The sequence below is a fragment of the Equus quagga genome, unplaced genomic scaffold (genome assembly GCF_021613505.1).
Source record: "Equus quagga isolate Etosha38 unplaced genomic scaffold, UCLA_HA_Equagga_1.0 73442_RagTag, whole genome shotgun sequence".
Classification (NCBI taxonomy): domain Eukaryota; kingdom Metazoa; phylum Chordata; class Mammalia; order Perissodactyla; family Equidae; genus Equus; species Equus quagga.
Genome location: NW_025802777.1, coordinates 13033075 through 13046658, shown reverse-complemented (window position 1 = coordinate 13046658; position 13584 = coordinate 13033075). Strand labels below are relative to the sequence as shown.

Here is a 13584-nt window from a genome sequence, read left to right as displayed (position 1 = left end):
CTTGGCAAATGTCTGGACTTTTCCCAGGTACTCCTGATCCCTAATCTCAACTCCAAATGTTTCTCACTCAAGAAGCTTCTGTGACAATCGACTCTAATATAACAGTGGCTGATTTACATAGCTATGCTTATGAAATAGTATTTATTAACAAAGAGAAACCAGAAAGTACAAAATACACACAGACAGACAGATAGAAATATACACATTCTGGAACTAAATGGAGGAAAAAACTGCAGAAGCAGGTCTTTTGAAAGAGCATGTGAGAAAAGCAAAGAATGAGCAACTTGGTCATAGAATTAGTTGACAAAATGATATTTTGCTCTCAGCTGAGAACTTCAGAATTCTTCATCTAATTTAAGAAGCATTCAGGTTTATTCTTTAGTATGAAGAATGGACCCATACATTTTTAGCCTCAATTTTTATCCTTACTTGCCCTTCCAAGTAAGCAAACTCCATTTTAGGTTCTTTTCTCCTTTTTTAAATGTGTTCATGATTCAAAAAAGTGAAACATTTCTTCTGACTCTGACTCAACCATTTTTTCTCTTTTACTTCTTCTAATTATGCACTTTTTTTCAGACATTTTTACTTACGTGATCTATAAGTTCTTTGACCATTCCATTCCACTCTCCTTTGTCATTCTGGGCTCCATATTTGCCATCAGGGACAAGTTTAACATCATAAATGAAACCCAGGATGTTCGACAATTCCTTCAACAGATCCAGGCAATATCCTTCAAATCTGTCATTGCCGTAGAGGGGCTTATCAGATTTCCTGTACATCACATATGGTTCTTCCTATATGAAACAAACCAAATGTGAAAACCTTGTTATAATGGAAGGCAGAATCTACTTATGCAAGCTCCATCAACAGCCAAAAGCTGTAAAGTATTTGAAAACGATTTTTAAGATTGGAGAGTACTGAAGTCAGTTACTGACCTTCCTGGCTTTGCTAAACTCATCCTCCCTATCCGCTCTGCCATTAGACAACACTTCATGTATTACTTTCTGTCCCTCCTCTCTGAATGGAAGTTTTCTCCTCCACTGCTGAGGGCGGGACTAGGAGTGATTGGTGTAATAGAGACAGTCATGTTTAAACTTTAGATCTGGCAGAGAAGGCAACGGGGGACCAGGTGTCAGGATGCCTGGTCTCCAGCTGTGCCTATACCCAAGCTTCCTTACCCTGATCTGGCACCCTTCCTGGCTTTTATCTAAGAGCCTCACCTACTTACAAATAGGAAATCTAAATCAGCAAATATATCTTCTTATTCTTCAAACTTCCTATCTACTGAATATTCTCATTTCCTCATCTCTCAGCTAAATGTCACCTCGATTTCACGCCTCACTTATTATCTACCTGTTTTGGTGGGTTTCCTTCAGGGTATCTTATTCAAAGACCATTTCTATGTCGTTTTATCATAAATTCCATTTTCTTATTTGAACACACCTCAAATCTCACGTCTGGTAGTTCTTTGCTTATATACACTTCCATAATAAGTCCTCTATCCTATGAATAGTGACATTTCCTTACTACCACATATCTATAATGCTACTAATTCTCATTTGACTAAATACTTATTTTATTTTATAAAATTATAGCAGTTACTGTATTAGTGGTATGTCTTTTTTGTTTAGGCTTATACTTACACTGATAGAAATAGAAAACTCTATATTTCCATGAGATAGTTGCAGAGAAAGTAGTCACCAGAAAAACAAAACAGTTTTTATTTTGGATGAACAATTCTCAGAAGTTAATGTTTTCAGAAATAAATTGATCTGACATTACGGACTGAATCAAACAAAGCAGGAATGTCTGGAAGTGAAGATTTTGGAGGTGGCCACTCCTGCCCTTTATCCCTTGAGTTAGGGTGGGGAAAGGGAGAATGAACAACTTGTGGGTCTACAGTATCTGGATGGGGGTTTGATCAGGGTTCCACAGGAAGTAGGAGGTCCCCTTATCTGGGCTTTTGAAGACCACTTAATAAAGGTGCTATTTATACAGAGGAGTGAGCAGGGCAAAGGGAGCCATCGGGGATGGAAGTGAGAGTGGGAGAGGTGTGTAGACACCCACCTAGGGCTGAGGCAAGGAGAGAGGAAAGAGTGCTCCTGAATCCAGTGCAGCTGGACTCTCGAATCAGGATCATTAGCAGGATAGGAGCTGTGGTTGTGAAGGACAGAGATTCAGACAAAACCACTGAAGGCAGAGGAAGAAAGTTTCTTACTTCTCTTCCCCCACTTCCCTGATATCTTGCCAGTTTCCCCTTGGTTGAAACCAACCAGCATCCAGAGAGCAAGAGAGACCAACTAGCTGAGGCTAGAGAGTGAGGCAGAGCAGAGCTGAGAATGGATTGGAGGTGGAAGATCTTCAGAACAATGTTGGAAGCTTATAATTCAATCCAATGACAGGTATATACAAATACATGCTTTCAGTGTCCCAATTAAAAATAGACATTTGCAGACAGAGTTGTTGGCATGAAAAAGATAGATGAAGCATCCTTCAAGGTTTCTGGTAAGAGTCTGGATAAGACACCCTGAATTCCACACAGTCAACTTACCAGAATGGTGGTGACGATGAGCGTTCGGTTGGCCAGTGAATCGGTGATATTGTTGGACCTGTCTTTGTTGCCATCTGTCATGTTAAGCCCACTGTTGGAGTTCCAAATCCCAATCTACACAGAACACAGTATGTCAGAGGCTGCTGGCTGTCAGTTTCAGCATTTACACTACAGAGAGGCCCCTTTCACACCAGGAACGAACACAAAAGCTCATCATCCGGGAAGAGGACACCAAGGCATCACAGTGGAAGCTACTAATTGTGGAAAAATGAAACAATGGAGGAATGAGTGTGTAAATGGAACAGGGAAAATTTGTGCTATTTGGGGTGGAGTTGGGGGAGGTTTTTTTGTTTTTAATTTACTAAGCCCATTGTTCTTTTTTAAGTTAAGAATTCTTAAATGCGTATCAGATTTTTCTTCCAATATGTATTTGTTGAGCACCTACTTAAATGCCAGGCACTGTTCTCAGCACTGGAGGACACAGCAATGCGCAAACAGTCTAAAATTTCTGCTCTTATGGAACCTGCATTCTATTGATAAACTTTATGTTGCCAAAGTGGTACCATCAGTGCCGTTAAATCTATAAGGAGTGGGATGAAAGGAGCAGGGTGGATGATGGAGAGACTGGGCATGTAAAAAGGAAAAGATAAACAGATGAAAAGGTATGGATGAGCAGTAGACTAAGTTCTGAGCCTGTCTTCATTGAGGACCCAATGCTTTATGGATGCCTCTTGTGAATTCTGGTAGGACTCTGTTCATACCTCTGTTCTGGTCTTCTGTTATTCATCTGTTTATCTCTCTTGTCTGTCCATTTGACTATGAACTCCTTCAGTGAGGGTATTCATTTTATTGTTTATTGATCTTTATACCACAGAACCGCCTATGGTGATTGGCAGTCAGTGAAACCCATTGCTCTTCTAAAAAATAATGATTTTTATTTTCCCCAGTGGCCAAGTCACTTCTGGGTTATTAGGTCCTATAGAAGAATATTGATATGTTTAGCCTTTGGAGGAACCCGGGAGGAGAGCCTCAGGGAATCGAGCCATTTATCTGAAGTCTTCTGGAGGCATTTACTGCCACCCTGGTGAGACAGAATGCAGATATGCTTCAGGGCCAGGCAAACCTAAATGCTGTGTGATCTTGGACAAGATGCTAACCTTTCTAAGCTTTGGTTCTCTAGCTGTAGAGTGTGCTGTTGGGATATTGAGAGGATCAAATGAGAAGATGCATGTGAAAGTGTTGGCATATATTAAGAGCTACACAAATGTCAATAGTAAGGGACATCCAAATGACTACCCTCGTACTTTCTTCAAGTTTGCTCTATTGTGAAAGACCTTGGAATCTTTAGTGAAATTTTTTTTTTTTTTAATTTAGAAGCAGATAAAGTAAAGGAGCCGTGAAAAACAGGGGCAGTTTAGGAACACTAACACTTGGACAGACTCTAGGTGGACAGGGTGGACCTGTGCTTGATCCCTAAATATATTCCCCCAGTGGAAGGACATTGGGCTAACTGGATGGAATATGAGCTTTACAAACAGACCTTTGTCCAGATCCCAGCTTTGCAATTTACCAGCAGTGTGACCTTGGGAAAGTTAATTAACCCTTGTCTGCCTCAATTTCCTCACCAGCAACATGGAGATAAGAGGGCTTTTCTGATGATTAAATAAAATATCACCTGCGGGACTATCCGGCCTCTTCTTTAATTTTCTATGTCTTTACTTTGATTTACCTCTAAATACTGCAGCTGGAAATTCATTTAGCTTTGTAAATATCCTTTTGAGAAACGTAAATTCTTTGAAGTTTCAAGGACTATCACATGCTCACACATCAATGTGAACTATTTCAATTTCACTGTTTCCTTTCCATACTTAATTAAGGTTAGTTGAGTGGTGAAATAAGAAGACAGGTCTAGGTAAGGGGAGGCTTGGGGGTAGTTTTTGCATTTGAAAGTATTTTGATCATGTCTGTAAAAAGGGTACCAGAAGTAGGATTAGGATGTAGGAGAGCACCTGTAATAACCATTCACCCTTTCCAGGATCAAATATGAGGCTTATCACATAGAATGCACACAAAGGACACAATGTCTGTTAGTTAAGAATCTTCAATTTTCTTTGGCTGGCTTTAAACCCAGGAAAGGGGGACAACTTTTTCTTCTCTCTCTTCTCAATCTCCACCCCTTTTCTCACTTCTTTAAGGCAGAGATCCCTGATTCTAAGAAATATGACTCAAGCTAGACACACCTGGAATCTATTGGTTTTCATCCAAAGCTATGCTTTAGGTTGCAAATAATTGACTTTTAACTCTATGAAGACTGTGTGTAAACTGGTCCCTGGCTGTGCTTCTAATTAAACCTTGATTTAGGCCCTGGGGAGAATGGAACCTAATTTTTAATTCAGTATTGAAAGACGGAGACGACAACTGTGTTTGTAGCCAATTTGTTAAGTAATGACATGTGTTCTCTTTAACTCATTTCTATTAATGTCAAGTGTGTGTTTAAAGGAACTATACTGATATTTTAAAATGGCAGCCTTGAATGGCCTCACAATATCATTCTCTTTTAAAATACAAACCTGAAATTTTAGAAAAATACATCCCATAGCTTAACATCTGGCTTTCATTTCTTTTACCTACTCCACTAAAAGTCTGAAGGTCAGATACCATCGCTGCTGCGTTTCCATTCAACTGAGTCCCAGAGTCCTATTCAGTGCAAACTTTGTTCCATAAAATGAGAACAGGAAGAATATTTTTTTTTACTATCTGTGTAACAGAAATTCCTTCAAATCTAGACTAAAAGAGTGTGAAAAGATAGTCTAGGCCAGGCTATTCCTGGAAAGTAGACAGTATATACATGCAGTTTGAATGACCTCAGCCTTCTGTTTTCAAATCTTTTTATCAGCAAAACAGAAGAGAGAGAGAGAGAGAGAGAGTATGTGTGTGTGTGTGTGTGTGTGTATGTGTTTTAAACCTAACTAGTCAATTGGCTTTACCTGTTAATTGAAGTAAATGAACACATCAGCAAATGCATGTCCCTTTCTGAAGAGGCAAGATCTCATAAGTCATTACTAGGGGGACAGATACATTTAACCAGAGGCCTAGACATTTAGCATTTCGGTCCTGTTCTATGACCTTGCAGGAGTGCCTTCGAGAAGCAGAACCTCAATTTTCAAACTGTACAGCAAAAGCAGACAGCAGTAATTTACCAGTGAGAAATAGTGGACGGTGGGTCAAATATTTGTGGGGAGGAACATTCAAAAGCTGGATTGTCTGGTCCTGCCTTCTCTCACTTTGTAAATGGGCATGTGGGAACAGCCATTCATTATCTAGGATAATCGAGGGAAGCATTTGAAATGAGTGGCCAAATGTCATTAAGCAAGTTCTTTTTAAAAAGTGACACAACAAAAGGGTGTTTGGAGAGTGACTAGTGTCTATCCTCTAAACCTAGAGAGTAATTCTCATAAAGACAAAATCTAAAACTGCTAAGTGAAATATCAAATATTTAGGAAAAAAAATAAAAGGCATATCTGTTTCTTGTTTATGAACCATAGGAACACATATTTTAGTGATGGGCTTTGTAAGGATTGCTACATCCCTCTCTTGGAAAGAATTTTAGGTGGACTGTTCCATATTAAACAAGATCGGACAGAAAGGAGAGCTTTTGGAATTCGAATGCAATGGGGGCAAATCCTTTTCTTTTAAGATGGAGTCTTATTGGGAAAGGACAATGTGTTTGTTGACTCTGAATAGGTCTCGTGGGCTGGCACTCAGGTTACTGAAAATTGTTGATGAACAATTATAACACGAAACAGCACACCACAGTATATATGACTGACAGCGTGGGCAATGATGGGTCGGCAGGAAGGAAGAGGCACAAAGGCATGGAGGAAGGAGGAAAGCCAAGAGAGTGCATCCTTGAGAAGTAGGGGTGATTATTGCAGTTTAGTGACAAATAAAGGACATTTCCCTCCCCCGTGTCTAATTTCAGAGACTGGATTCCATTCCCTAGGATATTTGGTTTGAATTAATTCAACATTGCATCAAGTGCCTGGAGTCTCAAGCTGGATTAGTGCAATAAGCTCCTTTCTGGGTGCTGGGGTTCATCTATTTATTAGCAGTGAGGGAAGCGGATTGCCTTCCACATGCGTTTGGTAGCCTGAATCATTGAAAATTAAAAGAAGGTTATTAAACGTGTGTTTTTTTAAACTTAAAAGGAGGACATTTTTGAGTTCATCTACTGAGTACTACCGAGAGGGAGACAAGATTTTGAACACAGGGAGAAACTATTTACACTTTCTGTGACTTAACTGATAATTTGAAAGATGAAAGTGAACCTGACAAAATTGTTCAAGTTGAACAACCTGGAATAATTTAAGGTCCATCTGTTAATCAATAGATATTTCAGGAAGTAGTTTTAGAAAGAGAGTGAGAATGAGAGAGAATGTTTACATATTACTGGGACATTTTCCTGATCCAAATGTTTTTAATGTCTAACATTTGCTTATATAATAAATCTGTGCACATTCATTGACAACATGATATTGTACAATAAACTATGAAATAGTGGGTGTTAAAATTTACAAGATAATCTCATTTCCCTTCCAAAGTCTCTAATGTTTTTGTCCTCTGTGGTTCTAAAACAAATTGGAGACAATATGCACTGAGAAAGATACTACGCAAAACAAAGATAGCTCATAAGAAAAGGGAATTTCTGAAAATGGCTCGTATTTGTTGATGGTGACATTGAAGGAGATGTTCTAACCTTCTGAGCCTCAGCCTATCTGACTAGTCTGATGGATCAAATCTATTGTTGTTTTCATGCCCCTTAGGGAAAAATATTTAGTGATTTGAGAAAGAATATAAATAGACCAGTGTCTGCTTCTGTTGCAGTTCCCTGATTTCAGACCTAACAGGGACTGATTCTGCCCAGGAGAAACAGAAATAATCTAGGGAGAAATACTTAATCCATCATTATTTAATCCATCTCAAGCCTGTTTTCAATTCATGAATAATGTTGAGAGACAACATATTCAATCGCCCCCATTTTCCCTTTACATAAAATATCGCCTCTAAACTGCAATGGAGATTTACTAGTCTTGCAACTGGAAGGATGCAGGCTTTTCCTCTGACATTCCCCACCCCACCCCCAGATTTCCTGCAGTTTTTGTCTGAGTACAAACCTTCTTCCACACTTTATATAAGTGTTTAGACACTTCGCCAGCAGCCTTGGTTTTCAGAGGGAAAAATAAAAATAGCACTTAGTTAAAATGGAGCATGGAACCCAAAAGGTATGGTGAGTGAGTGCTCAGAGGGTTACATTCACCACCCATTGTTTGGAATCTTGCAATATAAAGCCCGAGAATAGGTACAGTGAAGAGATGAACCAAGTAAGCGGGTCCCACAGAAGTTACTTCTCCTTGGTGGTATCATCATCTGATTTTCACTTTTCCTTTCACACACCAAAAAAGTGACTTAAAGTTCTTTGGAATATGCACAGCTATGCCGCAGAGTTAAAGGGTCTTCATCATTCTTTAAGAAGACCTATTCAAGGCATCCATAACCAAAGTAAATCCATCAATCAATTTGCACACGCATGCGCACATGCTACTCCTAAGCAAGAAGGAAGCATGCTCAATGACTTATTCTTTGACTATGGGCTTCCAGGCAGTAGAAACTTGAGTGAGATTGACAAAATGGGCTTTTTCTAACAATTTTCCCTGTGGACCCCACGAGAGGCTGACATGAAAAGATTGGGCAATTCCTCCCTCGGCTCCTGAGAGAGATGGGTTGGCTTCCCCCATTGCCCTAAGGCCCAATCAGCCTTCTCAGGAAATGAGCCCAAGTCACCTGAAGAAAGAAAAGTTATTGCAAACAATGAGAGATAAGAAACAAATTGAGAAAACATTTTCATCTAATTCGATTTTGCCTTTGATGGAAAAACACCAATAGACTGTTCATAATATTGCAGTGTATAAATAGCTGTGGAAGCGTAACAATAGCTTCATCTATTTCATCACCCATCTGAGCCAAAAAGATGTTTTCTTAACAGCTTTTCTCCCCCCTTCAGTTCTGTACATTAAGAGGAGTGGAGAGAGAGAGAAAGAGGCATGTATAGAGAAGCAGACATTTTCTTTTAAAAAAAACCGTTACAGGCTTTTAGTCCATAACAAGTATTATTTTCTTTTCTTTTGTTCCCTCCAGCCCAAATTCCTCGTCCCATTATGGAGCCTAGGTGGATGCCTTGCACTCTGTCAGAGCATGTTAAACTACGAAACAGGCAAATCAGAGTGAAGGAATCTCAGAGAGAGGGACCGAGAGAGAGTGACAGAGAGCACGAGAGAGAGACAGAGACAGAGACAGAGACAGAGACAGAGAGAAAGGAAGAGAAGAGAGAAAGAGGGACGGCACTTTCTAAAAGGGAAATTTACATGTATAATGTGTACTCTCAAAGCTGCAAACTAATTATTCTCCTCAAACATTTCAACACCAGTGGTCACCTTCTATTACATTCAGCCTAATTAATCTTTGTTTGTTTTAATTAAGCTATTTAGGGGAGGAACATAGTTGGGATCTAAAAAAACTCAATGTGTCTCAGTTAACAAAAGCAACAAAATAGAAATGGAAGATCTATCTCATTTTAAATATCAGCCCCAATATTTCAATTAAGTAGGTAACATGTTTCCCAAAACCACTCTTTTACAAGCACACCTTCTCATCCACTACAGTGAAAAAATAATTGGGATTATAGAATTATCATGTTCAGGTGATTGTTTTGGGAGATTCAAAATTTTTTTCTTTAAAGTTTTAAAGGGCAAAATCTTCACACTATAAGTGTGAATTAATTCCAATTATAGCTATGAATACTAAAATTGGTACAAAAAATATACCGAGGAGCCAAATTCATTGATTATTTAACTTAATAGTTTACATTTATATAACTCTACATAGTAACAAAAATGGGCCCTTAAACTTTGAGAGACCGAGAACTACCACTAAAATAATCCTAAACACAGAACCCAACATTAAAATACATTTTGGGACATATTTTCTCCTAAAATTAAGGCTACAAAGTTAGTTTGCTCCAGTAAGCCTTTTCTATTCTATTTTATTCTGTCCCTCTGTCACCAACCTCAAAATGGAACTCAATTAAAATTCATTTTTAAGTAGCCCTTGCATGCCATTCCGAAGCTAAATCATTGGCAGCTTCTGATTTTCCAAAGCTAAGCTGAATTTCTTAAAATCTTTGAGAAATGGAGCTAATGACACCCTCTCCCCCATAGGGTTATATATGTATAACAGAATCATGCTGGCTATGTAAACCAAGCACTATATAAACATTCATTTATTTTCATTTTCTTTCACATTCTTGTGATTTAAGAATCTAGGCCCATCAACATCCATCTGCAGATCAGAGAAGGAGCTCTAGAAAACTGGACATAAATGAACACATGGAGAGAATCATTTTACCATTCCCCTACTTGTATGTGCAATTAAAATGCTTGAGCAGCGCCCTTTATTTTGGTTTAATAATCTATTATTGAGGAGGTTACCTTTTCAGTTCCTTCCTCTTTGAGACTAATAATGTCCAGATCAAAATCCTTCCTCAAGCCATCGGTTTTATTGAAGATGATACGCCCAGTCAAACCATCCCACCGAGCCTATGGACAAAAGGAACGTGGCATTACTGTTTTACACATCATAATCCCAACACCGTCAAAACTGTAACACCTCAAATCCATCACAGTATCCAATTATTCGCTTTCATCATGGTGTTATAAACCACTGCATTGGTTCACTAGCTCAATAGCAGAACACTTCACTGTTTTATTAGCACTCATTTATTTTGTCAGTTCTAACATCTGAACATCAGTCAAATCTGTAATAGTGGCAATCTAAATGGGCAGCATGGAAAGAAGGACTGTGAAATAGTCTGCACAGGGAGTAAACAAAGGCTGGGAAGTCATAATATTCTGCTTCCCAAGGTCAATTTAAACCCTTTTCAAGGTATTGCCCAGGGGAAGTGCTCTCTCTCCCCATCATTTTTTTCTCTATGAAAAGGATATAATCCAATGACATATTATAGACTTTTTGGGATGTTTGTGAGTTAGAGCTTCCAATACCATTTGGGCATCATATTAGTATACTGTGGCTGGTGTAGCCAATTATCACAAACTTGGTGGCCAAAAGAAATTTATTCTCTCACAGTCCTCGAGGCCAGAAGCAGAAGTCCAAAATCAGTATCCCTGGGAAAAATCAAAGTGTCGGTAGGGCCACGCTCCCTCTGGACGCTCAAGGGAGACTCTGCTTCTCATCTCTTCCTGCTTCTGGTGGCTGCCAGCAATCCTTGGATTGTGGCAGCTTCACTGCCTCTGTGGTCATATTGCCGTCTCCTCTTCTGTGTAATCCCCCGCTACTTTTCTCATATAAGGACACTTGTGATTGCATTAAAGGTCCTCACAGATAATCCAGGATAGTCTCCCCATCTCAAAAATCTTTCATTTAATTGTACATGCGATGTCTGTTTTTGCCATATGAGGTAACACTTGCAAGTTCCAAGGATTAGGATGTGGCTATCTTTCAGGGCAGCCACAATTCAGCCTACCATGTGTATCAATATCATCTTAGGAACTAAAAATCAAAGGAATGTCTGCCCTTCACAGAAGTCACATTGCTCATCTGAGAGTTACAGGGTGTCTGCAGTGTTCACACCATGCGTGTCTGTTGAAACTTTTTACCAATTTGGCCAAGAGGCAGGGAAGGCAGTGCAAAGACTGTGAGTTTGTCACAGCCAGGTTGAATCTCTGAACTATGACTTCAGGCAAATTACTTAAGCTGAACCTGACTTATCTCAGATTTCAGTGTTCGATCCATATAGGGTTTTGGTAAGATTTAAATGGCACTTACAATTCTTAACACATTGAAAGCATTTAAAATTTTAGCAATGATTATTTATATTACTACCTCTTATTTTCCTTTCCCACATTCATAACTCCAGAGTTTGGCCTTTATTCCCTCACGTGCCAGGACTCACATGTCTAGTCTTTTCTGTATTTCATTGTATAAATCAACATCAAATTCATTGCCCCAAAATGCAGTTTTCGTATTCATGCAATTTCCCCCAGCACATAAAGTACATAATGGATTCATGCCACGTACAAATTAGTCTAAACCTTGACTTTGCATTTGAGGTTGTGATCGTTAATTTTATGGGTCCATTTGACAGGGTCATGGAAGGCTCAGATACGTGGCTAAACATTATCTCTGGGTGTGTCTGTGAGGGTATTTCCATTTGAATCAGTAGACCGAATAAAGCAAATTGCCCTCCCCAGTGTGAGTGGGCATTATCTAATCCACCGAGGGCCTGCAGAGAATAAAGAGGCAAAGAAAGAGTTGTTCTCTCTGCCTGACTGACTGAGCTGAGGCATCAGTCTTCTCCTGCCCCTGGACTGAGACTAATGCTACCGGCGTTCCTGCTTCTCATCGTCTCTGTGCCAGAAACTATCTGGGAATGCAGCATCTAACAGTTTACAGCTGAGTAGGAACAAGCGTATTAACGTATTTCAATGAAGCGCCAAAGTGTGAGGAAAAAGATTTGCACACCATAATTGAAGACAGAAGCAGAGAGAAGAAGGACTTATTCCACCTGCAGGGAAAGACAGAGTCAGCAAAAGATTCCTGGAGGAGAGAATGCCTGAGCTCTCACAGGATGAGAAGTTGGCCAAGCAAAGATTCACAGTCTGAGTAAAAGCATGAAATACAGAATAAGTTATGTTTGCCGTGGATCCACAGTGCAAGGTGAGAGATGAAGAGAAATGAGCCTGGGAATGCAAGTAGACCCGTGTTCATAAAGGTGTAAATCATGCTGGTTTGCTTGAACTTTGCTCTTTAAACATCTGGGAATCCGTGGAGCGTTTTAAGACTAGAAGTGTCATGAGCAGATGTGCATTATAGGGAGATCATTTTAGCAGACCTGGGGAGGAGGACTCAGACATGGTCAAGATTGTAAGCAGGGGGTTGGTTAGCAGGTAGCTCTCATAGAACAAAATTTGTGGAAACATATTCGTATGCCCACGTAAGAACATAGAGACAGCATAATTCCTTCATCTCTCTATTCTAATAACTTGTACACCATTAAATGTTAATAGAAACAGTTCCACAGCAGGGTGGACAGAGGTTCTAGAAGAAAGCATTGCCGTTAAAGTTCTTACGTAAAGAGTATGCTATGGTATCAACTTAATTGTCGGGAAGCAACACAATTAGCCAAAACTTATTTTCTGGCTACCATTCAAATGGAATGGATATCACAACAGAAGTACATTGTATCACTTGATAACGCTGGATGTTCAAACAAGTTAATGTCAGGAAATGACACATGGGCAGGAAAGGCCTGCAACTCTCTTCTAAGCCATCTGTACAGTGACACTAAATGTGAGTTGCTAAAGTACCATAACACGTAAGTAATGCTTCTTCAGATCCCAGGACTTCGTCTCCAGAGTTTATTGCCACGGGAGATCATAGTGCCAAACACTAGCACCAGCTTTAAACAAGAGATGGTATACTTTTATGGTCAGTAGTAACACCTGTGGTTATACTTGCTGAGATACAGGTAATCACGTTTCTGCACCGGGACAAAAAAAAATCGATATCGTATGCAAGTAGGGAGCATTCTCTTGTGTATATTTTGGTTCACCTCCTGGCATTACAATCTCCTTTTTGCAAGTTGAAGGCTGGCTTCTTGGATTGATGGGGTAAATTGATGGGTTAAATGAGAGTCGCTAAATAAGCTACTGCATTAGGACTATAGCATCTGCCTGAGAGCAGAGACCAGTTTGTCTAAGACCGGTTCAGTGGAAATCTCTACGGTGTTAGGGGTTTGGACTAAGTCAGTTTTCAGCCTTCTTCATGCTTCTAAAAGTGTGCAGTTCTAACCTTCCTCCTGATCTGTTTGGAAGGAGGTAGTTATCTTCATTAAGTTCTATAGGATTTTCAGAAAGCTTTTTCCTAAAGGCAAGTTTTCCTTCATGGGGGTCATGCTGTGA

General features: G+C 39.5%; 1 protein-coding gene across 1 annotated transcript in view; it reads right to left on the bottom strand.

The window, feature by feature from the left end:
• Nucleotides 1-13584, bottom strand: part of LOC124234316 (glutamate receptor ionotropic, kainate 1) — a 358033-nt gene that overhangs the window by 43781 nt on the left and 300668 nt on the right. The window contains exons 8-11 of the mRNA XM_046651630.1: nucleotides 10096-10203; nucleotides 7726-7770; nucleotides 2552-2665; nucleotides 591-794 (exon numbers count right to left, since the gene is read on the bottom strand). Of these exons, the coding sequence (XP_046507586.1) occupies nucleotides 591-794; nucleotides 2552-2665; nucleotides 7726-7770; nucleotides 10096-10203 (471 nt within the window). The remainder of the gene's footprint in view (nucleotides 1-590; nucleotides 795-2551; nucleotides 2666-7725; nucleotides 7771-10095; nucleotides 10204-13584) is intronic.